This window comes from Vombatus ursinus, unplaced genomic scaffold (genome assembly GCF_900497805.2).
Source record: "Vombatus ursinus unplaced genomic scaffold, bare-nosed wombat genome assembly UNPS02014770.1, whole genome shotgun sequence".
Classification (NCBI taxonomy): domain Eukaryota; kingdom Metazoa; phylum Chordata; class Mammalia; order Diprotodontia; family Vombatidae; genus Vombatus; species Vombatus ursinus.
The window spans coordinates 22,363,075-22,390,696 of NW_020954548.1; the positions used below are offsets into that span (position 1 = coordinate 22,363,075).

At 37.5% G+C, this 27,622-nt stretch overlaps 1 protein-coding gene across 1 annotated transcript in view; it reads left to right on the forward strand.

Moving 5' to 3' along the window:
* The window catches only part of PTPRD (protein tyrosine phosphatase, receptor type D), a 462,091-nt gene that overhangs the window by 393,818 nt on the left and 40,651 nt on the right, over positions 1-27,622 (forward strand). The window contains exons 24-25 of the mRNA XM_027863069.1: positions 13,377-13,496; positions 14,003-14,157. Coding sequence (XP_027718870.1) covers positions 13,377-13,496; positions 14,003-14,157 — 275 coding nt within the window. The remainder of the gene's footprint in view (positions 1-13,376; positions 13,497-14,002; positions 14,158-27,622) is intronic.

Sequence of the window (27,622 nt, forward strand, 5' to 3'; positions counted from 1 at the left end):
CCTGCAGTCAGGAAGACCTGAGTTCAAATCCAGCTTCAAACACTCACTAGCTGTGTGACCCTAGGCAAGTTATTTAACCCTGTTTGCCTCAGTTTCCATATCTATAAAATAAGCAAGAGAAGGAAATGGCAAACCACTCCAGTATCTTTGCGAAGAAAACCCCAAATGGGGTCAAGAAGAGTCGGACGTGACTGAACAACATTTTACACCTGAGAAGGTTGGAGTGGTTAAGTGACTTCTCCTTTGTCACCCCACTGGATCCCAAACTTGGTCTGCCTAACTCCTGAGTCCAGGGCTCTCTCCAGGACACTGCCTTGCCTCCTAATATCTAGGAGCCTGTTTAGATTAAGAAAAGGGGTAGAGAATGGCATAGGAAGTTTACAGAGAAAGGGAGAAGTGTGGAAAGGGGGAATGCTGAGGAGGAGATGAATGAGGAGCCCAAGGGCTTCACAGTGCTGCCTAGTTGTGGTTCAGTTGTTTTTTAGTCCTGTCCAGCTCTTTGACCTGATTTGGGGTTTTCTTGGCAAAGATACTGTAATGGTTTGCCATTTTCTTCTCTAGCTCATTTTACAGATGAGGAAACTGAGGCAAACAGTGTTAAGTGGCTTGCCCAGGATCACACAGCTAGTAAGTGTCTGAGGCCAGATTTGAACTTAAGGAGATGAGGCTTCCTGACTGCAGGCCTAATGCTCTACCCACTCTGCCACCTAGCTGCCCCAGTATTGCCTAAGGCTCTCCCTAACTAATCTGGGCTGTGAAGTAAAATGAATTCTGTACCCTGGGACTGTAGCCCCTGCCTCACAAAGTCACTGAACACAATTCAGCCACAGTCTCTAATTTAGAGCCTTATTCCATCATAAGTCAGGAAGAGTCAGTAGCAGAGAACATGTGATGCTCCTGCTCTGCCTAGCCCCTTCAGAAAGCAGTCCCAGAAGGGAGTCACTGGTTCAGGCAGCTTGGCAATCAGTTCCCAATCTGCAGAAAGCCAGGGATAGAAAAATCTTGCTGTCTTTCAACACTGCTGTTGCTTGAAGCAGTGTAGGACAAAAATACAGTCCAGGCATGAAATATCTGTAGTAATAATCGCCTATTCGACGATGCTGTGTTCTTGACTGCATGCAGCTTTTCTGCCTAATTTTGCACATGTCCCAGATTAGTATTTATTTTATGAGGCTTGAAAATTCCCTGCCTGAGACCTGATCTCTTTACCATTTTCATGCTTTCAATTTTGCATCTGCCTAGCTTCCTCCATTCTCTGCTTTGTTATTCAGTCCCAAAGCTTAGGGCTGGTCCTTTTAACCTTTTCTGCACACAGAGCTTTCAGGGCCTCGGCTGACAGAAAGAGAGAGCTAGCGGCTTCATTACCATGAGTCCCCTGCTTCTCTAACCCTTCTTAGCAAACTTACAAGGTTAGCACTTGAGCTTATCAAATGAGGATGTCACATTGAATTAGTTATCCTTTTATTGACTTGCAAAAAGGGGTGGCCTAGATTTAGATCTGGAAGGCACCTCAGAGGTCATCTCATGTAAAACCTTCATTTTACAGATGAGGAAACTGAGACCCAGAAAGTGTAAGTGACTTGTCTAGGGCCATATAGCAAATGGCACGGGCAAGATTTGAACACAGGTCCTGTCAGTCCAAATTCAACACTCTTTCCACTAGAACCCTTACATTTTATTGTTTTAAACATCACTGTCTCATTCTCCACCTAACCTAGTCCCAAACTTAACAGAAAAGCAGTATCAAACAAAAGCGTATCTATTAGTAGAAAAGTCTAGTTAGTAGAAAGTTCACTTTTGCATATGAATTTCAGTATCCAGTATCCCAAATTTTAGCTAAAAACAGATGATTATGAAAATACATCCCAGTTGCTGACTGAGCTGGCAGTGCTGTGGCAGTATCCAAAGCTGAGCTACATTGAAAACATGAAGCAATTTCAAGCCATCATATTAACTTTGTGATGTGAGGTTATTTGCTGATGGGTTATTTTTTCTTCCTCATAATTTCCATTCTCGCTGCCAGTTTCCCCTACTTCTAGACTAATTCATTGACTCTTGTGCCCTAGAATGTGGTCCCTAATTCCCTAATTGTTTCCATGTTACGTGGCATGCCAATCAGCATATAAATTGGTCTGGGCAGGCACACAGAGAAGTAAAAGTCAGTTGGAAAAAATGAAAATCCCATAGAAGGGTAAAGTGTGTATGTATCCGCAACTGCTTTTTCTGCTCAGAGAGTGTCATTTGTGGTCGGATATTGTTGTTGGCAGCTGACTATTAAGATTTCAAGCACTATTTGAACCCGATTTGCTTCTAACAAGAAGCTTGAAGTAAGATCTTGTATGGTGATTCCTGGTATGGTTACAGGGCTAATAAACAATCTGTGACTCTCTAAAGGGTCTTTGTCTTTCTCCTTTTCATCATCTACATTTTGGTCATTTATTTCACTGCTAAATAAGCCCTCATTCTTAATTTGGGAAGAGTAAAAAAAAAGAGAGATGATAAAGCTCATTCTTTTTTTTAGTGGAAGAGAACATTGGAATGGCTTAAATGAGGTTTGGGAGAAGATCTATGTATTTCCATTATCATTCCCTCATGGAAGAGAATGGGTTTTTACATCACTTTAAAGGTTTCTTTATCATGGGTGACATCACAGAGTTACTCTTTACTAATATCACTCTGTGGCCACAGAAACTGCTGCTGGGAATGCCAATGGATTTGAAATTTTGAGATACATTAAAAATGGATACTGATTAAGCACATTACCTATCATTTGGTATACTTGTTAGTGGAGGCAACACTAGACTAGAAACTGGAAATTCCAGACTCTTGTTCCAGAACTTTCCTTGTGTACTCCCAGTTCTAAAACCAAGTGAACAATACTGACTAATTTTTGTATGATTGTAAGATTTGTATGATTTGTAAGATAATTATCAAGCTATAGAAGTGCTCTCTTTTCTGACCCATTCCCCTCCAAATCTTATCCATCTGATTCCATTCTGGCTTGTAGAGTGATCTAGGTAGGTAGTCTGGGTTCAGGTAATAGCTCTGCCACTCATAGTATGATCTTGGACAAATCATTTCATCATCTGTTTTGTTGGTACAGTCGATAGAGAGCTGTTCAGGAGCACCTGAGTTCAAATCCAACCTCAGATACTTACTTGCTCTGTGACTTAGAGCAAGTCATTTAACCTCTGTCTACATGTTTCCTCAACTGTAAAATGAGAATAATAATAATAGCACCTACCTCTTGTTGTGAAGTTCAAATGAGATAATATTTATAAAGCACTTACTACACTTCTTAGCACATAGTAGGTGTTTAATAAATGTGTGTTTTCTTTCTTCTCTCTGGTGCTCAGTTTCTTCCTCTGTAAAATGAAGGATAGACAAACTTGTGACCTTTAATGTCCTTTTAAGCTCAGATATGATCATTCTGTTTCCCTCTCGAATAGAATGTTGAAGTTTTTTGATTATTAGGTCTATACAAATTAAAAATCAAGAGGATCCCCATCAAAACCATTAATAGGATCATTGTAGTTATCACTGCCTGGAAAGGGATATATAACTTTGGTCCAAGCAAGCTATTTCTTGGTCTCTCAAGTTAGTCTGGGTTGGATAAATTTAATGGGGAGCAAATGCTTTCCAAATGTCAGGGCCATGTACTTTTGCAAATAGAAATGGAAGCACCTAAGGCCTTGAGAATTTAATTTCTCCAATTGCTGCCTAAAGTTATGTCTATCTGGGTCCACAGAAACTGCTCTCTCCTTAAGCAGATTGGACGAATGGCAGCACAAACATCGCCTTTGGTCTCCAGATGATGTATGGGTTTGTTTTTGAAAAGTGGTGGATGCTTAATGTAAATAGGATGTTGGCAACACCAAGAATGATGCTGGCAGCCTGAAGGATGTTTTGCTCCTTATCTAGACAGTTACACACTCTTAGTTTTCTCTTCTCAACAGACACAGTGTCAGATAAAAAGAAAAGAATGCCACCAATTTCTTGCTGGTTGTTAGTGTCTCTCCTTCCTAGGCTTTCTACCACCCTCATCCACTACATGAGAGAGTGTGTGCACAAGTATACACACACACACACACACACACACACACACACACACACACACACACTGAATTTAGATGGCAATCTTCTGTCCCAGAGGGTCTCATTAAAACATACAGATTAACCCTCTGTTAGCCAGGTGTCTGAAGACTGATGTTAGACCTGGAAAGGACCTCATATACCATATCATCTAAACTCTCTTTCAACAGCCAAAGAAACTGAGACCCAGAATGTAATGTTAACTTTCCCAAGGACACACAACTATTAAGCAGCAGAACTGGAATTCAAAACTAGGGTGGTCTGACTCTAAATCATTTGTGAAGGCCCTGCGTGTCAAACAAATGGCCCACAGTACTCCCTAGTGCACCTGAACTAGATTGTACTGTAATTGGGAAATATATAACATAATAAAAAAATACAGTGAAACATAGATAACATTATATTTTAAAAACTAAGTCAACATGAGGCCTACAGGGATCCTCATATCCTGGGTTAATGATTCCATTTCTATTTGTTTGACACTACTCATCTAGGCAAATTGGTTTTCCTCTCCCCTTTGCCTAACTTTTGCTCACTTAACTGTTAACTTGTTCCCCTCCCAAAGAATTAACAGTGAAACTCAAATAAAAAATTGTTTTAACCATTCTGTTAGGCTTTTGTGAGTATCTATACTAAAATGTGAAGTGGGGAAAAGAATTTAAGATATGCTATTGTTCCAAATTCCTTTTGGATCTCAGGACCATAGAACAAGAGCAGATAGTGACTTTGAACACATTTAGTCCAATTTTCTCTTTTTATAGATGAGGAAATTGAGTTTCAGAGAGATGAACACTGTGCCTAAGGATAAAGGTGATAGTAAGAGTCAGTGTCACAATCTGAACTCAGTGCCCTGACTCCAACTCCAGTTTGCTCTCCCATATACTGTGTTACCATGGAGGCTTTCCTCTCTGTATTACTCTGTTATTTTTTTCTCCGAATTCTGCCAACAAACTCACATTATATTTGGTTTTTCATCTCCCTAGTGCACTTTTCCTGAAATATTGTGTGTGATAGCTCTCTAGCTTGGTGTCTTATACCCTAATATTTTAAACTCCATGAGGGCAAGGGACATGTTGTATTTTTAGTATGTATCTCTCATAGAGTCTAGGACTATACCATGCACATAGTATGTACTTGGTTAGAGCTTATTAAATTTAATTGCTGAATGGCTATTAGTAATCGAGTCCCCCAATATTGACTTTGTGCATATTTGTACAATGCAATCCGAACTCTCATCAGTCTTTGTCTTCGTGGGTCTTTCAGTCTCCCCTCTTACCTCAGATTGCTAGATGTTAACTTATATCATCTCTTCCAATTTGGAAATTCCAGCTGCTCTATTATTCTGTCAGATCATGGTTTACCAGTTATCATTTAGAGTAGCCAAGTGGCACAGTGGATAGAGCACTGGGCCTGGAGTCAGGAAGTCCTGGGTTCAAATGTAGCCTCAGACACTTACTAGCTCTGTGATCCTGGGCAAGTCATTTAACCTCTCTTTGTCTCAGTTTCCTCATCTGTAAAATGAGGAAAATAGCGCCTATATCTCAGGATTGTTGTAAAGATCAAAGGAGATAATAATCACAAAAGTGCTTAGCACAGTGCTTGGCATATAGTAAGCAGTATATAAAGGTTATTATTATTATTATATGCCCATTCTGAAACTTGTTTTGGCTAAAACCTTATATAAACTTCTCAGATTGTATTTGCATAAAGAGGGATAAAGAGCAGGGAAGATTCAAAGATAACAGACCAGAGAGACGAGGTTGTGATAGGACGAGAAGAAATGGTGAGGTAAAGAGGAATAATGGTTCTAAAGAAAAAATAAATTCAATTTTGGATATTTTGAGTTGGAGATAATAGTAAGAGGCCAAGGTAGATGTCCTATAAACATAAGCACAAGACTAGAGCTCAGACTGTTGAGGTTAGAAATAGAGGTTTGGAAGTCATTTTTCTAAGAGTAATAGTTGAACCCAAAACAGAGAATTAAATCAAGTAATTTAACAAATAATTATTAAACAGTTCTTGTGTGCTTAGTGCACAATCTTTGGCCTTGATGCTAGGGGTTTACAGTTTAGATAAAATACTGGAGGATTGTAAAGGGATTATGTGGAGGGGGAAAGAAAAGAAGAGCTTCCTGGAAGGAAGCAAACATTTATTAAGCACCCACTATATACCAGACACTGTACTAAGCACTTTTCAAACATTATCTCATCTGATCCTTACAATAACCCTGAAAGGTGGGTACTATTAATATTATTACTATTATTGTTGTTGTTGTTATTATTATTTTACAGTTGAGGAGAGTGAGGCAGGCAAGAGTTAAGCGACTCACACAAGGTCACAGACCTAATAGGTGTCTGAGGCTGGATTTTAACTCAGGTATTCCTGACCCCAGGCCCAGTGCTCTATCCACTGCACCAACTAGCTGGCTGTCTTAACAAGAACACCTCATGCTTCTCAATAAAACGGACAGCTGAGTCATCTTTTGTAACTATGGAAGGTGTGGTTACAACCAGTTGCTTAAGGATAGAAGGACAGGTTTAGGACAATTATTATGGAGAATGAGTAAGAAATCACAAGGACAGAATGGAAGGTTTAAGTGGCAGTGAGGGCCAGAGTGTAGTCATGTTCCATGAATTCTGAAAGCTCATATAATGTTAATAGAATGTATTCTCCTTTAGAAATGGGGATGCGTCATTTTTGTCTTCACCTCCTCAGAACCTTGCCCAGTATCTGGTACATTTTGTGGGGAGTAGCGCTAGGGTCAGGGAATCTACACCTATGATTTTGCTGGCCTAGGGAACTCCCTGTCAGAAAAGTCCATTGACTTAGATGTGTACCTCTTCTACAACTTAAAGTCTTAAAAAGTTTCCTGGGACAGTAAGAGGTTAAATCACATAGCCAGTATGTATCAGGTAGGACTTGAAATCAGGTCTCCTTGACTCCAAGTCATCATTATGGCACACTGACTTTCCCTGGCATAGAGAGGGAACTTTTTGAGTGAATGAATGAATTGTATGCTTTCCTAAGGATTCAAAGCTAGGAAGTGTGTGTGTTGGGTAGGGGGGAGAGGGGAGAGAAGAGATGCACTCAACCCTAACCTTTTCCCCCCACACTAAGCTTCCATGATAAAGTGACCTCTCCATGACAGGAAAGTGCCCTAGTTGGAGCTAAGTTAACAGCTTCATCTCATTTAGATTTTATAGGGAACTGTCTCCACATGCCTTTGAGTACCAGATCAAGGACATTAGTTTCCTCTCCCTTTTTTATACTCTCCAAAGTTCCTTGTTTAGCTACATTGTAGGAAGAAGGATATCAGTATCAGCATCTTTCAAATCACATTTGACACAGTATTTCTTATGACAAGTTCTCCTGTGGCTATTTAAAGAATTCCATCTTTAGTTGAGGGAAAGCAGGAAAAGTTCCTGTGGATGATGTAGTAATATGACTGCTCATTGGAGTTCTCCCTGGTGCTGAATAAGAGGGAAGTCTTTGTATTATTGAAAATAACTATGAATCTATACACACACACACACACACACACACACACACACACACACACATATCAGCTGCCATGGCTGAATTGACTGGGCAGTGTCCACATGGGTCATTAAGATGGCAAAATGATGAGCCATTCTGCTATACAGTCATTTTGACTGAGGACGTATTCTTAAAGGAATCATCAATGGCTCTAGTCTACCTGACTTTCACAAAATCACACAAGCTTAGAGTTAGAACCTCGGTCCTCCTTATAGCTAAATATGAACCCTCTCATGATATCATTGACATAAGCTTATCGGCCTTTAATGGAAGACCACTTGTGAAAAACTTAGTACCTCTTAAGACATCTCACTCATTTTACTTTGGAATAGCTCTAATTGTTAGGAAGTTTTTCCTTATATCTGCTGTTTCCACACATTATTTCCAGTTCTGCATCTAGAGACTAGAAAAATAATTCCTATCCTCCTTCCAGTTGCCAATCTTTCAAATATTTGAAGAAAAGAGTCATGTCTCTCTCTCTCCTCAAGGCTTAAAATCCTTAGATTCTTCAGTTGCTCTTCCTATACTGTGAATCACAAGTCCCCTCATCATCCTGATCTCTGCCCTATGGATAAGCTCTAGTTTGTCAATGACTTTCTTAAAGTATGTTACAAGGACTGAAGACAATATTCCAGATTTTCCCTCTGTCACTCCATGTCTTCTCTATCTATGACTCTTCACATAAAGGCCTACAAAGAAGAATAGCAAAACCTGATGCTGTCAGCACTCATTCTTGGAATCCTCAATTGCCCTGCATGGTCACGAACCTGGCAGTGAGTGACCTCCATTATTCCTCCATCTTCCCAGAAGTATAAATATACACATATATCTATCTATCTATATCTATATCTATATCCATCTATCTATCTATCTATCTATCTATCTATCTATCTATCTATCTATATACACATATATCTAAAAGGGGTGAAAAACATATGCACACACAGGTGTAAAATGCATCATTAACATTTTCTCCATCACATTCTTGTCTAAATAATTAACATGATAAAAGCCCTGGTTTATCTTGTCTGCTGATTTCAGAGATAGAAAACCTCATGTTAAAAATTTAACAATCAGAGCTAGTTCAACTGTCTCTAACATGCCCCTATCACAGCCCTCATTCTGGACAACATGATTTCCTAATGCAACCTAAGATCTTCTTGTGTATTTTCAAAAAAACATATCTAAAACAAATAGAAAATGACTGAAATCAATATTTATATGCAGCTCCCACTTTCCAATTCATATGTACTCAACTAGAAGCTGCCTTGCTGTTGTGATGTTGATGTTGTTGTCATTGTTGATGTTGTTGCTGCTGGTGCTGCTGTTGTGATGTTGATGTTTTAACTAACAGTCATCCATGAGCACTAGACCTAACAAATTGTAACTCTCTCAGAAAATACCTCACGAGAGCATCTCCGAGAGAGTGGGTAAAAATAAAAACTAAAAGAGGAAAAGAAAATAGCATACCCATTTGCATTAGCTAATTAGAAAAAATCATTTCTCCTGTTCTCCTGTGCCTTTTTTTTCCCACTATACTTCAGACTTCCTCTTTAATGTTCAAATTGGAAATGATCTGTTTAGTGTATAGTTAGAAAGGAAAGACTCAAAGGAAAATTGTCAATTGATTTAAACCCCCCAGTTTAGCTCTATGGAGGCAGATGAATCCTGTGTCAGATCCTCAGAGATTGCTTTAATGGAAGTAAGTACTGAGGCCCCAGTATGTTGAAGAAAGTCATTGTGTTCCAATAAGCTTAGATTGAAGCTTTTAATCTTGATAGTAAGACCCAAGTCTCCACCTCCATAGGTGCTTGAATGTGTTTTCTGGGAAAACCCTATTTAGATCCGTACATTTTGAAACATTTCCTGAGAGGAAAAGGCACTCTCGTCCAGGTGTGCTGTTCCAGTCTGATGTACTACCTCAAGAATACATAGAAGTGCCAATTCTATTCATTTGCATTAGGTTTTGGAGGTAGAAAACTTTATAGACTTTTTTTTTTCATAATGGTCAGGCTGCTAAGGGGAGTTGTTTCCTTTTTTTTAAATAAAAAGTACCTACGCCTAGTCTTCCCACCCCTCATATCTGTCCTCTCCATGAACACATGCTTCCTAGGGTTCATTTCCTTTAAAGTCACAGTCTAAAAAGGTAATAATGCTTGCTTCTTTCCAGTCTGGTGGGGAAATACCCTCAAACCAGCATAACTTTATCTATTCAACATCCTGGGGAGGTATTGGACTTTCTATGACACTGGGGACTTTTTTTTTAAAGTTATAAAGGACTTTAACACCCATCACTCATATATGACTCATAACCATAACTTTTAGACATCCATTTTCAGTACACAAAATGTTAATGGTAGATGTATTTTTGAGGAGTGGCACAAAGGAGCAACCTTGCTGGCATTCTCAGATTGAAGTATGAGCACAGTGTCTTCCTGTGCTAGCATGAGTTGGGTTTGAGACTTCAGTATCAACAGTTTGGCAGCCCTGCTGGAAACTTTCTCCTGCTGGGATCTAGAGCTCATTTCTCTGATGAGCTCAAGATACTTCCCACTTCCTTTGACTGAGGCACAACTTATCCCTCCCAGGTGGCCTTGCCTGCCAGTTCTTGACAGCCAGTTTGTGGCATCTCCTTGATCTTCTCCATCTATGACTCTTCACATAAAGGCCTGCAAAGAAGAATAGCAAAACCTGATGCTGTCAGTGCTTATTCTTGGAGTCCTCAATTGCCCTGCATGGTCACAACCCTGGCAGTGACCTCCATTATTCCTCCGTCTTCCCAGAAGTATTCACTGCCCAATCAATAGCTCTGCTTAGGACATATAATGTTATGGAAATGGACTCCTTCTCTTCCAAAGAGCATTAGTGCTTTGGGCCCAGGCATCCTGGGAAACATAATCCTTTTCCAACCCAGCCTTGGCACTTACAATAGTTTCATAGGGAAAGAAATTAAACTAGTGAATAAAAATCTGACCTATCTATCTTCACAGAGAGGCAGATTCTTATTCTTTCCCACAGTCTTACTTCATCAGAAAGTATGGACAAATTTGATTTGTAATTAACTTCAGAGTTACCTGAGCTTTTGTATTTGTATATCTGGTGCATAGCAAGTCAACAAATCAAATAAAGTCAACAGGCATTTATTAAGCATTCACTATGTGCCAAAAACTATCCCAAGCACTGGGAATACAAAGAAAGGCAAAAAGAATTCCTATCCTGAAGGAGCTCACATTCTACCAGGGGAGACAGCATGTGAATAAGTATTTACAAGCACGATATATAGAGATCAAAGGTGGCCTAAAGGTACCCTCAGAGGGAAGGCCTTAGCACATGGCAGACCCTTAATGTTTATTGGATGAATGAAGAGATGTTACTGAATATTCTCAGGTAAGAAGCTTCACAAAATGTTAGCTATGGGGAAGAACAACTTTGGTAGCCAGAAAACATCCATGTTGGACAATGTGTTCAGGGTTCAGTAACTGGATCATTTTATAGAATAGGTTCAGTCCGCTCCTTTCTAAGGTAAGGGCTGCTCTTTAGTAGTAAGTGACAAAGTGTGTTTTCCTCATATTAATTATTGTTTTTAAATTGTAGAACATACAAGTTGTTATTCAGTTGTTTTCTGATATGTCCTACTCTTGTGACACTATTTGGAATTTTCTTGGCAAAGATACTGGAGAAGTTTGCCATTTCCTTCTCCAGCTCATTTTACACATGAGGGAACTGAGGCAAACAGGGTTAAGGGACTGGGACAGAGTCGCACAGTTAGTAAATGTCTTGGGTCAGATTTGAACTCAGGTCTTTCTGACTCTCAGGCTTGGAGCTCTATCTACTGTGCCACCTAGCAACCCTAGAGCATATAAGTACAGTTAGGCCAGATGACAGTATTTTCCGTATTTTTCAAGTACCTGGGACACTGAAATATCGTTTTTTTTTTGTTTTGTCTTTTGGTAATCCTGCTAATAGTTCAAATTATGTAATGTAGTGGTTAGAATAAAGGTGGAAAAGTCAGAAAGGCTGGAAATTTGGTTTCTCATTTGTTACCCAGTTCTACACTGGTGTCATTGTCTCTTGCTTCTTACCTAAAAAAGTGACTGGTGGATGAAGTTTCCCACTTTTTAAAAAAATATGTTCTATTAACTCCTGAAGAAGTATTTTGAGGTCTTTGAAGAGCAGATGTTTTGGCTACAGAATCAGAAAAATCCTAATCAAACAGAGCTACTGATGTTTATGCTCCCTATAAAGAAAACCTTGCTTCACTAAGGACCTTTTTCCCCTGGACAAAAAAAAAAAAAAACAAAAAACAAATTATAATATCTCCTATAGTGACATTCTACTAATTTGCCTCAAATCTAAGTATTTTAGTCCCTTTCATTTTCAAAGAGAACAAAAAAGAATGCTTCCAACCATACTGTCACCAGGAGAAGCAGTGTGCTGATGTGTCTGAAGTCAGAGGACCTAGGTTTGAATCTCAGCTCTGCTAGTTACTATCAATGTGACCCTGGACAAAGTTGTTCAACATTTCTAGCTTTACTTTGCTCATCAAAGTTGAGGGTTGGAAGAAAACGCCTTTAAGATCCCATCTAACTCTACAATCCAGGAAAAATAAAATGTAAGCAAGGGAAATCAGTCTCAGTTGATCTTGGGTCAACTAGCCTTCCTGTTTTTCTTTTGATCTGAGCTAGGAAGGTCAGATATATCCTGGTCCATGATTTTTCATCTATCTATCTATTTATCTATCTATCTATCTATCTATCTATCTGTCTGTCTGTCTGTCTGTCTATCTCTCTCTATATATGTATATCTCTACCTATTGATCTATCGATTGATCTATCCATATCTCTATCTCTCTATCTTCATTTTTGTTCACTTCAGCATATGACAGGCATTCAGTACATGAATGCAGCATATTTGAAGCATGTCGTAAACCCTAGGACACTTTCTGGCCATACATCAGCCTAATTAGTCTAAATGTATTTTATAAGCTTTTGCTCAGACTCTCAATGGAAACTCTATATCATTCATCTCAAGTAACAGGATTTTAAATTATTTAAACCTCACATTGGTTTTATAGGATCCCCTGAGACTCTTTTTGAAGAGCTAGTAATTTTTTTTCACATCACAGATTTAAATGCTCTTTGTAACCAAAACAAATCATCTCTTTTCAGAAAAAAATAAACACACTCTTATATGGAGCATTATCATTTTGTAGATTTACAAATTATTTCCATGTTTCTCTAAACAAGCACATTTGGAAGTTGTGATTGCTCAAGATATAATGACTTATGTCTTTTAAAATTTGATGGATGAGTCCTTTATCTATCCAACCATATATTTTAAATGCCTGAATGTAATTTCCTGATATGTTTCATAACACTGAACTGAGAACAAAATTATATTTTCTTCTTAATACTTCAAAGTTTTAACTACTTCTCTGCCTATTTTAGTCAACAATTGCACTTTATTTTTCTCCAGGGCAACTGAATGTTTCCCTGCTCAGTATTATTCCTGATACAGAAATTTGGTTTATACTGGTACCAAAGGAGCAATTTTCCTATGTTGGGACTCAAAAAAAAAAAAGCATTCCAGAAAGAAGCAAGGAAAAAAGTCTAATGTGAAATAAAATACAGCAAAGATTTTTAAAACATAAATTGCAAGAAGTTTGATTACTGATTTTTACCTGACTTTGAAAAAGTTAACAGAAACTGATGAGTATATGATATAAACATAGTACATATTTCTTGCAGGTGAAATGTGACCAGTATTGGCCCAGCAGAGGCACAGAAACATATGGCCTGATTCAGGTGACGCTGCTAGATACTGTGGAATTGGCAACATATTGTGTTCGAACATTTGCACTTTACAAGGTGTGTTTTTTCCCTTTCCTCTTCCCTTTTCTGTTATTTAAAGAAAGCTTCTTTTGAGAAATCTCTTAAGGCTTTCCTTAAATCTTGATCCCACTGGCAACAGTGAAGAATGAAATAATTCTTCCACTATCACTGTGCAATTTTTCTCCTTGTCTGAAGGTTTATCATAGTAAACACGGAGCTCTCGCTCTGAGCGAACGTTTAGTTGAATGAAGAATTAGCTGAAGAACTCAGATTCTTTGCCTGCTCCTCTTCAGAGATATAATAAACGTTCTCCTGATATTTGAACCAGAAAATACAATTTCTTCTATCTCTTAAGAAATATTTTCCCTAGAAAATGTTTGCAGTTTTCTTGTTGTTTGCTTGAACCTCCAAAAAAATACCTGTTACTAATAGAGATATAACCATCACCAACATTGACTCTCAGCTCTTTTCTGATGTTGTGCTTCTCATTGGAGCCCAAGGTATGGGAAATGGTCATTTTAGCCAGTGTTCTCATTCAACAGAATGGTTCAAGTGAAAAGAGGGAGGTGAGGCAGTTCCAGTTCACAGCGTGGCCAGACCATGGGGTACCAGAGCATCCAACACCTTTCCTAGCTTTCTTGCGACGAGTCAAAACCTGTAACCCTCCAGATGCTGGTCCTATGGTTGTTCACTGCAGGTAAGCCCTATGCAGATGTGTGATAGATTCACCCAAGAGAAGACCTCAAAAAGAGAGATGGTAACCTAAATTTTAATTTTTCCCTAATTGATAACAGATGTTAACAAGAGGTTGAATGGGTACACTGAATATTGTTGTGTGTGTGTGTGTGTGTGTTTTTTTTACAAACTCTTAGTACATTGGAGCTGATAAAGACTTTGAAATTAAGAACATGAGTACCTTGTTTATCTCTCTTTAGATCAAATGAAGTTCATTTCTGAAGGGCAGATCAAGCTATTTGTTTCTTATAGTAGGCCTCTTCAGGAATCTAAGAAGATAACATAAAACAAAATACGGATTAAGAAAAATGGGGAGGAGTCGATTTTAGCTTAGGGGAACAAAGAAGTCTTCATGGAGGTTGCAAGATCTGAGTTAGGTATTGAGTAAAGAGAAAAAAATTCAACAAATAGACATATAAGGGAGGTTCTGGGCAAATTCATGAAGGCAGGAGATGGCAGAACAGAACCGAAGAACTGTCATCCAGCATGGTTAGACTGTGGTCTTTATGAAAAGGAGCAGAATGAAATCAACTTGGAGAGGTAGACTGAAGCCAGACTGTGGAAAGCCTAGATTGCCAGGAGCAGATTGCATTTTATTCTATGGGCTAGGGGTCCTTAACCTTTTCTGTATCATGGACACCTTTGGCAGTCTGGTGAAGCCTAAAAACCCTTTCTAAGAATAACACTTTTAAGTGCATGCATACTGCAAAATTACAAATGAAACCAATTGTATTTGAAAAACAGTCATCAAAATGGTACGAAAAGAATTCACGATTTCCTGAAATCTATCCATAAACCTCTTGGGTATCCATGGACCCTACATTAAGAAACCTTGCTGTGTATAATGAGTGATGTGGTGGGGGAAACCTAAAAACAAGGAATCTTGCCTTAGTAAGAAGCATGGAATAGTGTAAAGGATGCAATGGAGGAAGGAGAAATTAGAGGCAGTAAAAGTCATTGGTAGCCTATTAATAACAATATAAGTGAGACAAGAGGGTTTGAACTAGGATGTCTTGAAGGATAGAAAGCACAATATGAATACAAGAACTATTTCTGGAGTGAAATTGATAACTTTTGTTAAATGATTGAATTTGGGGGAGAAAGAATGAAAGATGCAGAATGGTTCTCAGGAATATACCTGCCTTCTCAGTGAGAAATGGGAAACTACAGATACTGGATGTTATATGCTCTATCACGTGGTCACTATGTTGGGATTTCTTTTGGTGAAAGTATAGGGTTTTGGGGGAAAGATATCATAAAATGTCTGTCGTTTAAAAAAAGTTTTCATTAATTTAAAAGAAAAAACTTTGAGGTTTCTAGGCTGAAACACCAAGAATCTAGTGGTGCCATCACCACAAATAGAAAAGTTAGGAGGACAACCAGGTTTTGAAGGATAGAGAATTGTAAACATTTGGGGATTGAGTTGCTAGTGGGGCAACCAAATAGAAATGATCTCTGAAGGGAGATGATAACTGAAGCCATAGGGGTAGATAGAATTGCCAAAGAAGAACATGTAGATGGAGTAGAGGTAAGGGCCCAAGTCACAAGCCATGGGAGGATGCCATATATAGGAAGGAGGAGGAAGGAAAAAAAACTCAAAGGATACAACCATGTTTTAGTCAGAGAAATAGGAACTGAAACTGATAAGAGAAATATCACTAGTTAGGATTGGGGTCAAGCTGACCATTTCTTGGGAATGTTGCATTATAGGTCAGGTGCCAGTTGAACTAGATGGCTTCAAAGTCCTTGTTGCCACTATCAAAACTTCTGTAATCCAGTGATCTCTGAAATGCTAATGGTGAAATCTTCTCTATTCATATATCCTCGCCACAGCTGAGAAGAGGTAACTAGGCAAAAGGCAGCAGTGTAAATGATGAATTATTAATTTTAGCATTAGCTACAAGGAAACAGATAAAATAGTCATTGTAGGAATTCAGGGGAAATTTCACTGTGATGTCCTCTTTTTTTTCCATTCGAATAAACTATTGTCAGCTCAAAAGCAAAGGCTAATATCTCTGCCAAGTGAATTCTATAAGAAGATAGGAAGTTTTCAAAGGAATCAGATTGGAGCAAGGAATGGAAGAAAGGAAAGGGCAGAAAGGGGAAATGAAAGTGCTCAGGGAAAATTAACGTATATCTAAAGGTTATGTCTCCTATCTGGCAATTAATACAATGGGAGAAAAAAAAAGAGCCAACAAGAATGGAAAGAGGAATTTTGAAAAGCAATCAAGAGCAAGAAAGAGTCACAGGGAATGTATCAAACAACAAACACAGACAGACTAAAAAGATTAAGGTTTAGGATAAGAGACACGTTGATTTTTTTAATAAAAAATGAAAATAATTTTATATATAGAAGGTAAAGCAAACACGAAATGGGAATAGGTTCCAATTTACTAATGAGTTATGATTCTAAAGTTAATTTCTAAATTGGTTGTTTGAAACTTGTAGCACATTTTTATATAAAAGTAATAGTCTAAATGGTTAGGTTCCAAGAATACACCACAAAGGCCTATTTAATCCATCATTTAGTTCAGTTCAGTAAACATGTACCTAAGTAAATACCCTGTACATGGTACTAAATACTAGGAAAGATAAAAACATAAAGAAGGCATCATTCTTCTCCTCAAGGAGTTTACCATCCCACATGAAAATAAAGTGTCTTACAAATATTTGTACAAAATAGAAGGTCATAGTAGCATACACTAGGGGGAAAATGTATTTTGAGAGTTCTTAGGAAGGAAAGATTTTTTCTGAGAGAATCACTGAAATCTTAATTTCCATTCCATTTGAGGAGGATCTTGAGATGAGTAGGATTTAAATGGATAGAGAGAGTTTGCATTAATAGTATAGTATTGTTGCTATAGGAAAACTTACGAGAGGTTCCAACTTCTTTCTTTCTTTCTTTCTTTCTTTCTTTCTTTCTTTCTTTCTTTCTTTCTTTCTTTCTTTCTTTCTTTCTTCCTTTCTTTTTTTCTTTCTTTTTTTTTTGGCAGTTAGGGTCAAGTGACTTGCCCAGGGTCACACAGCTAGTAAGTGTCTGAGGCCAGATTTGAATTCAGGTCCTCCTGAGTCAATGGCTGGTGCTCTATCTACTGCACCACCTACCTACCCCCCCAACTTCTTTCTACTCTACTTGTTGAGAGTGAGGCCCTCTCTTACCCAATTCCTGAACCAACTTTAGCCATCTGGGGGATGTAGACAGTGGAAAAGAGGTCTTAGGCAATAAGGAGGGCCTGAACATGAAGCCTTGGTCATAAGATTCATGTCTCTAGAGAGAATTGACAGCTTGGGTTTCTAGAGGACAATTAAATGTTCCAGTTTGAAAGATAATGGATGCCTATGAAGAAAAGTAGGTAGAATAAGGGCAAAGGGATGAAGTCGATAAAATATGAGCAGTATCTCAGAGAAGACATTCTTGAAGGTAGTGGTAATTGGGAGGAAAGAAGGGTCTTTCATTCCATGTCAGAAGGCATTCAATTTCTCGTTTTTGTTACTATTTATATTCAAAGGACATTTCTAAAGTGGGGCTCTCTATAACCAAAAAGTAGGGAATAAGATGTTAAAGATTGTTAGAAGGCTTTTTAAAGTACCAGAGAAGAGGTTTTGTGAATGGAAATTATTTTTTTTCTTTGTATAGTACCAGAATCTAGTTGTTTTTATGATAACAGACATCCAGATAAAATAGAAAAGTTCAATCAAATATGTATTCAGTCTTTATCATGACAACCCACCCCTTCAAAAAAAATAAAAAAATCTGAAATTTTCAAATGTTATCCAAATTATTTATTTCATATATTTAATATTATGTAGAATCCATTGAACTTCTTAGTAAGAAGCTTGACAAAAACTATAGCATCTTACATCAATTAATAAAAAAGTATTTATTAAGTATCTATAATGTTCCACACACTGTGCTAGAATCTTAAAATACAAATACAAAAACAAAAGATAGTCCCTATCCTCAAGGCGTTACATTCCCCATTTACACAGGACTTTATAGTTACATGAATTACCAGAGATATTGTGCAGGATATCATCTTCTAGTACAAATCATACATGATTAGAAAAGGAGGTGGACTGGTCTTGTATCAGGCATCAAGAATAGCAGATGAATAGTCCAATTCCTGTACTGAATTCTATAACATACTTCTTTTAAAGTCTAAAGGAAGTCCTGTAGCCTATAAATCTTAGTACTAGGCAGCAATAGTGGAATATCGGACCTGAAGTCAGGAAGACCTAAGTTTAACTACTATCTTTGTGACCCTAGGCAAGTTATTTAACCTCTGTTTGCCTCAGTTTCTAAATCTGTAAAATGAAGAGTAATAATAGCCCTTAACTCCCAAGTTTGTTGTGAAGATCAAATAAAATACTTGCAATGGGCTTTACAAATAGTAAAGCATATAAATGTTAACAATCAGTTTTATTATCATCATCACCATTCTTCTTCTTCTTCTCCTTCTCCTCTTTCTCCTCCTCCTCTTCCTTCTAGTTCTTCTTCTTCTCATTATATCCTGTATGAATTAGAAGGCATGGATTGGGTGGCAGTCTGTGCCAGTGAAAGGAGTATCTACACAAATTAACTTCATCTCAAGTAAATAAACATTTATTAAGTACATCCTCTGCTCCAGTAACTAGGGACACAAAAACAAAGTCAGAGTCCCTGTCCTCAAACAGCTTTTTTCTACTAAGGGGATACAACATATAGATACAGATAAGTAATGAAAAGTAATTAAGGAGGAATAGAGCATAAATTTAAGGAGGGAATGTCAGGGAAGACTTCACACTGAAAAGTATCTGATCTGAGTTGAGCTAGCTGAGTTGGGCAAAAAGAGGACAGAGTTAATAAAAACATAGTTTCTTATGAGAATGAACATTTTAATGATTGAGCCTAGGACCATCAAAGATCCCAGAAGTCAGATCTTTTTAACAGGAGATCTTTTTTCTTTCTTCAGCATCCTAGTGGTTATTCCCAAATGGTAGACTGGAGAAGCCTTTCCCAAATTCTTCCCAGTTCATAACCAACCTAACTTTCAGAGAAGAGAGAGAAAAATGGGACAGAACAACAGAACAGAGTACAGATTGATGCATAATATATTACCTTTATTTTGTAATTAATTGTAATATCTTGTAATTAATGTAATACCAATGCATCACAAAAGTAACCACCCCCCAAAATACATCATCCATCACTTTGTAATGAGACATCTCCAAGAAATGAAACTTGAAATTGTTTAATATTTCTTTGTGTATTGAGTCACATCTAGGAAACCACTTGACTCGTGTTAGGAGCTTATGTAGTGACCCAGGAGAAGTTAGTCCAACAATAAACCCTTTTGAAGTGCTAAGGAATTTGGAAAGCTTTACACATAACAGTAAAAATAAAACACACCAGTGAGTGCCATCTCCAGAAACGGCACCATGCAGATTTGTGTGTGCACTTTAACTTTTCTACCTGAGTCTAGTCCTACTTTATTCCATTCAAGTATCTCTTTTGACTGCAGATATTGCCAGAGTATGTGAAGGATTTGAGGTGTTGACAAGCATGAACTGTGGACCCAATTATTGCTAAACCTGGAATTCATTTTCATGTGTAAAACATGTAAGATGAGAAGCCAGCCTTCTGTAGATGAAAGACAGTATTGTTATGACCACCACTGTCTCTGGATAAAGAATCAAATCAAATGTTCCAGGTCAATCATTTTTAATGGGAATATTTTAAAGTTAAGGGAAGTAATTGTGCCACATGGAATGTATTAAGCATAGTTCTATTCTTTTTATATATTAGTGATCATCCAAAAAAACAAAAACAAAAACAAAAAGTGTATTTTTAGTTCCTGAAACAAAGTAATGACACAAAAACAGCCATCTGGATTTCCAGCATTTTGAATAGACATCCCACTGTCAGAAAATATTCTTATTAAGTACAAGGAATTTAAATATTAGGATTCAGTTCTAATATATAACTACACATTAATGATAGAAGGAAATGCGCTCATTTCTTCTTCAAATTGTATTAGCATACGCAAGCAGGTACTGATCACATCATAATAAAATATTTTCTGGAAAGGAATGGAAATTGTTACAACTCTTTGTTTTCAGAACATTAGAGAAACTTTAGTAGCTGTTTCTGTAATATTAAATAAAACATGAGTTTACTAATAGGAATCGTTACTGTATAATAGTGTGACTTTTAAAAAACAAACATAACATATTTGTTTATCCGTGTGAGTGTTCTCCTTCCTCAAAGTAATCACTTTGACAGGCTAGTTGTGATGATATGGTACATTTGTATTGCATTTAGTTAATAAGGGACTGTAACATAAGTTAACTGATTTGAGCCTGAAAATAATAACAATGATCATAAAAACTCAAGAGAATGATAGAATTTCAAGGTTGGTGGATCATTAGTGGCCATCTACTCCATGGCATATCTCATAAGGAATCCTGATGGCATGGCTGATTGTCATTCAGGCCTTTCTTGAAGCACTCTAATAAGTACAAATCTATCGCCCCTCAAACTGGCCCCATTCTTCTTTTGGATGGCTCTAATTGCTAAGATTTTTTTCTCACATCAACCCATAATTTGTCTTTTTGCAGTGTCTAGCCACTGCTCCTAGGTTAGCTCTCTGTGGCCAACAGAATAAATATTATCCCTCTCCCATAAGATAGCCTATCAAACTCTTGAAGGCCATTATGATACTCTCCACCACAACCCCTAAAGTCCTCTCCTCCAGGCTGAATGTCCTTGTATGTATATAACATCTTTTTAGTTTACAAAGCACTATCCACGCCGTTGTGAGTTGGGTTGTGTAGTAATTGATAGGCATCCAGTGCTATTGTCATTACTTGTAAAATTTGAGACATTTCCAGTTTTGGAAATTACTTGATACCTTTATGAGTGGTAGTCCATAAAATTAGTTTCCATACTTTAGTTCTCTGACCCAGAAAAACATTATTCTGCTCAATCATTCAACCTATTCATCAAATTTGGATCTAAGTCATTCTTAAATGCTTCCAGAAACAATTCTACCTTTAAAAGACTAAGTTTGACCACCACTTAGAATGCTCAAAAGGATGTACCACTATTATTAATGACAGTTCCAAATGAGGGGAATCAAAAAAAGTTAGAATCAATAGTCCCATTGTGGAAATGAACAGATAGTTATATACACTCTAAGTAATTAATTTAAAGGCTGCAACAATTTTTTTTGTATGTTAGAATTTTTCTAACAAAATGAGTTGCACAAATTTATCACACTTCACACAATTTCATAAATTTTGATTAGTGTTCATAATATCAAACCGACCAAAATGACCTCAGGATCATGGCTTAGTGAAAGTCCCATTATTCAATTCTAATGGAAAGGCAAAAGGAAATGTTTAAGTAGCTTACCTTCTACTGGGAAGATATAACATGTACACAGTTAAATAAATGTAATTTAAGGAAAGGGGACAACTAGGAGAAATAGGAAAGGCTTCCTGTAAGACATGACAACTAGGATAAGTCTTGAAGGATTTTAAGAGGGGAAGGTGAAGAGGAAGATCATTTTTGTCTTTGTGTCTCTGTTGCCTAGCAAAGTGACTTTAGTGAATTAAATTAAATTCAACAAGCATATAAAAAGCACCTACTATATGCAAGGAAATGTGTTAGATGCTACAAATACAAAAACAAAACTCATACAAGGAGCTTACATTCTGCTGGGAAGAAGGGCATTCTAAGCATGAAAGACCCTCTATTAAAGTTATGGAGGCAGAAGATGGAGTACTGGGCTTGGGAAGAGAAATTAGGTGGCCTGGCTAGAACATAGAAAATAAAGGTTAAATGAGACTGGAAAAGTAGCCTGGAACCAGCTTGTGAAAGGATTTGCCAAATGCTGAGCTATACAGGGAATAACTGGATAGGACGTCTCTGCTTAATTAATAAAGTAATGATGAATAAATGTGTTGATTTGAAGTAAATTGAATTTCATGTAATGAATGGAGTCAAGGACTTGCAAAGTCCTCTATTCTTCTGTACTATGCCTGTCATTATCACTAACACTTCTTGTTTTGTATTTAAAGTGTAGAGTTTTGTCTAAGTAGAAGAGGCTTTCTCGTTGGCTTTGCCCTCTTTTTGATGAATTTAGCATTTTACATATAGAAATGACTTTTCTTTCCTACATCTGCAAAACCACCCAATATGTTTTAGCCCACCCATGGACACGTAGCTGATAAACCTTTCCATATTCCATTGTGGAGAACACCCAGATTATTTGATTCAAAATATATCTAAACAATTAGAAAATATGTTATTGAATTAGTTACCTTTTCCATTCAGACCTTAAAGGCTTCCAAATTTCTCACTTTAGTTGATTTAAAAACTAAAAATGTTTTAAAAGATGGATTAAGAATTCTATTAGCTTCCATGAGAAATTATGGTTTTTTTTTTGAGTGTTCTTCTCCATAACCCTTTTATGTTATATCTTTCAGGGACATTTTTTATTCTCTTTTGGTCTATTTAAGGTATTCCTAGTATAGTTCATGCTTGAAAACCTTTCTGAAATTGAATTCCAAGAAATTGACCATAGTTCATGTGCTGTGCTGATCATGAAAACTGAGACTGAACAGACAAAGGGAAACTAGGAAGGGCCCTTTAAAAATGCACGTAACACTGGTGCCAAGTCATTCACAAAGAAACAGCTGTAAAAACCTTATAGATCATTTAACCTAAAGTCCTCATTTTATTGCCCAAGGTCACAAAATTAGTTTAACGCAAGAGCTGAGATCAGGCTTTTGACAACTAGTTCACTTCTCTTTTCATCAATACTACAATTCTCAAGTTATTATGAATTACTTTCATCAGATAACCTTTCTCATTCAAGTCAACATTTATAAGTGCCTGTGCAAGGCACTTCACATAATAAACACACCTGAGGCTTACTTAGTTCCATTGAAGGAATGGTAGGTTTGGTGCATTAGGAGAGGTGAAAGCGAGCCAATTTAGCACGTTGGGCCACTTTAGGAGAGAACATGACTCAGTAGAGATGCCACAGTGGAGTAATTTGAACAAATGGACGTGGGGGTAAGGAATAGCATAAAAGTACTAGGAACTTGGGGGGAAAGCTAGAAATGCAATAAAAAGAGAGTTGGGAAGATGCCAGGAAAAAATATCATCACCTTTGCTTAGAATCACATTGGTGACAACCACCCCATGCCACTGAAAATTGTCTCCCATGGTAATTGGCATTCTCTAATAGGCTACTTATACTTCATTTATAGTGGTGCCTCACCTTTGCTTGGTATCTCTCTGGTTCCAGGGCTATACCTTTTTCTGTAAGGGATCCTGTATACTTGTCATTCACAAGCTATTTCCTCATCTCATATACTAGCCAAGTGTTGCAGATGCAATTGTTGTCCCTTCTTTTGAATGAATTGGGAAGTAGGGAGAGAAAGAAATTTGTTGGTATTGTTTTTTCTGCTGGAATAGAATTAAAAACCACTTATGTTATATTGTCCTCTGGTAACTATTCACTGAATTCTCTCTCTATTTTTTTATGTAATGCTGTTTCACAGGATAAGAATCTGCCCCTATATTTGTCAACATAATGTAAATGACCTTCTCCATTCTACTGTAGCTATATTACAATTATAGTAATTCAGACTTCTCGTTTGGGATCTGAGCTATTTCTTGTGCACACAATTCTATTGACTCTGACCGTGCCATCTGCTGTAATCATTTATATTTCACACACACAATGTTTGTTATATGCCTAAATCCAACAAAGCAAAACTAAATTTTCCACATAAATAAACAATTTTTAGAGTATTTTAAACCCCTCTCAGTGGCAAGTAGAATTGAGAAGGTATGTTGAAGATTCTAAGGAACAGTTGCTGAAACTAGCTCTTCCATCTCAGAAATATATGTGTGACCCAACCCCCATTAGAGTACCAGAGAAAATCCAAAAGGCAATCCTACCCAAAGACACTTGAATGCTTTTTCTTACTTAGCTTTCAAAATATAGTAGTTAAAGTTCAATTCTTGGAAAAGAAATTATTTCTTCTAGGTATAATACATACTGAGAGAAAATGGTGGTGGAACAAGCAGCACCATGGCTAGAGTCCATATTGTGTTCTTTCCAGTCCTAGCTCCTGACCTCAGCTATATCATCTCTAAAATTAAGAGTTTAGAAAAGATGAGTTTGAAATTCCCTCCCTGTCTGAAAATTCTGTGGTTCTGTAAGCTTCATTGTTTTTCAATTAGCTGGATTGAATCCCTAATCCCATCAGCTTTCAAACACATTTCAAAAAAATCTTCTTGGTCAAAAAGGAATTTCCTAGGCTAGAAAATTTAGTCTGTTTTTTTTTTTGCTTAAAAATTGCCATTGACATTCTTTCATCATCTTATCCAGGCCTGTGAAAACCTGTCACAAATTTTAGAAAGAAGAGTCAGTTCCTTTTCGATCCCATTACCTGGTGTTCTTCAACCCTATCAGATTTCTCGAAGGTCCTCAATAGTAAGCAGTGCATATGGATATTTTAAGAGTTCTCCTGTGTCCATCACTATTCAGGTTTCTGTGCAATAGATGAGGCTATGAGTACCTTGTTTCTTGTGCATTCTTGTAGCCCAGTAGGAGTGCTCCGATTGATATATGTAAGGAGAGAATGATGATGAGTGGCCAAAATGATCCAGTGCCTCTGAAGCAGGCTTTTTCCATGCAGTTAGCTGTAGGTATAGTGTACTGTGGTATTTTGTTCTTGGATAAATTATTGCAGAGTTCTATCTCTGGTTCAGATGTTCTTAACCTTTTTTGTGTCATGGACCCCTTTGCCAATCTGATAAAACCTATGAATCCTTCAAAATAGTCTTTTAAAATAATTTAAAGAAATTCTACATTTCAGTTAGAAGTGGGGGGGGCAAAAATATATTTTTATTTCTTATCCAAGTTCATGAACACTGAAATTCATCCACAGACCTCAGCTTAATAACTTCTGTTGGTACCTGTGTACCAACCAAGGGTCCTAAGATTTAGATCTGGAAAGAGCAGAGATCAAGTAGTCCAATCTCTTCTCCCATATTGTAGACAAAGACACCAAGGTGCAGAGAGTAGTCATTTGTCCCAGGTCACAGAGATAATTTGAATTTAGCCCTTTGGACTTTGTACAGTATAATGTCTAATGCTATGCTGCCTTTAGCTTATACTAAAAGCTTGGTGACCTAGTAATTTGCAATTCCCATTTTGGATAAAGCCTCCGAGTTTCCTTAGGGAATTAGAGAATAATTTCCTGAGGGGGATTTTCCCATTAGAAGTGTCCCTTAGAGGGATTATATACATAGTATGGGATTGACAAATTCTCCCAAAATATTTTTTCTAAATGATGGTTGGAAGTCTAAAACCCCTAACAGGATCATCTTTGTGCTCAAAGTAGGGAATTTGAAAACACTCAATAATTCAGAAGCATCTCCAGTCCTGTGAAGATAAAATACAAATGTGCTCTCAAACATCTCCTGTAATTTTCTGTATGACATGGGCATTCATTAAACATTGTTGATTGACTAAATAGAATAGGCATTACACTTAGCATAAAGATAGGTACCATCAGTATGACAAAAAAAAAATCTTGTCATAAAAAAGAGAGAAAATAGTTTGTGCCCATACTGAAAAGATCATTGAACTATGAGGGTAGACTCATTCCAACACTGACTAGCTTTGCAACTTTACATAAGTCATCCTCTCTAGACCTTGATTTTTCTTATCTATAAGATTGGGATGTTGCCTGCCCAGACTTGAGGCAGGGAGCTAAAATAGATGGTGAGGGTGATGGTTGATAGCACAATTTGTCTAATGATACAAGGTTTCCAGAGCACTTGCTGCACAACTACCCTGTGAGGAAGAACATGAATATTATCCTAAATTCTGTGCTCCTGTGATCCTTATTCTGAAAATGAGGAAAATTGGGCACAGAGAGGCCAAGTCACTCTGCCACAGACATTTTAAAAAGGACAACTGTAAAACTTTTGAAAAAGAATCTGATGAAAAACTTACCATTAGCTAAGTAATGCATTTTAGAGAATAACAGAAGGTATCATAAGACACATGTAAGTTCTTCATCAGATTCTTTTTCAAAAGTTTTACAGTTGTACTTTAAAAAAAAAACTTTTCTCTGTTTAATGGTACACCTTCTAACATTCCTCTAAATGCCTAGAAATAGAGGCCTCAGCAATAAAATAATGATGATGGTGATGATGGTGATGATGATGATGAGGAGGAGGAGCTGATATTTATATAATGCTTTAGGGTTTACAAAGTGCTTTCAGTACATTGCCTCAGTTCAGAGTAACTTTATGAAAGATGGGGAATGCCATGGCTACTATTGTTTCGGCTGAGTTTTTCCACCTATCGGACCAAACAGGAGATAATGATAATGGTCTCATAAACTAGCTTTGATCCTGATCATTTTCTGTAGGAATCTAGGGCTGCCTGTAGTGGAGGGACATCAGGGGAAATGGTTGGCTGAAGTCAAGTACTGTTTTCAAATGGGTGAACAAAAAAGCTAATGGGTTTTACTTTGTTTTTGCTAACGTCAATTTGATAAAGACATTTGAGGGAGAAATTTATTCTGCCTTCCTGGAAATCCATTCCAAATTTTCATATATTCAGTACTCACTTATTAAATGCTTTCCATTAGAAAGGTAATTTGCTAGGAAGGCACAGAGTTATAGGATCTGCTTCTTGGTCATCTCCAGCAGAGGCCCTCTCTGTTTTCATGGAGCCGCACCCTCAGGCCATCTGTAGTGTGGGGGGCCTCATCTAAACAAGCCCACTTTTGGGATTCCTTCTACCGCCTTCTCCCCTAGGGCAATCTTCAGGGCAGACAAGGTTCCTTTCTTCTGACTAGGCTCCCTTACCTGGTCGTGCCTACAGAGATACTGACCTCTTGGGGCCTCACAGTACCCAACATCACCACCTGCCATGGGGTTGAACTTGTGAATTTAAGTGAGGACCTTGAAGAATCAAATTCCTAGCCTACCTCATGAATCCCTCAGTAGTCCTTTCCCTAATCAGTGTAATTTCCTCATCCCAAAGATTCTGCTGGTATTCAAATCCCATTCACTATCTCCAACTACTTGATCACTTACTCCTATCTACCTCCACTCCAGATCTGCCCATCCTTCCACTCCCCACTCTGGAATGCCGCTTCCATAATTAACAAACTTCCTTTTATCTTAAAACTCTTTCTTTCTCATTTCTTATATCTTTTGGCTCTTACTGAGACCTAATTCCCTCCTCACAACATGTTTCTGATGCTACTCTCTCCAGTACTAGCTACACAATCTCTTATCTCCCCCTCACACTCACTGGTCAAGGAGGGCGAGTAAAAATTCTCCTCATTTTCAGGCCTTTTCTTCTACCTCCTTTACTAAGCATCCTGTCCTTTGAAGTTTACAC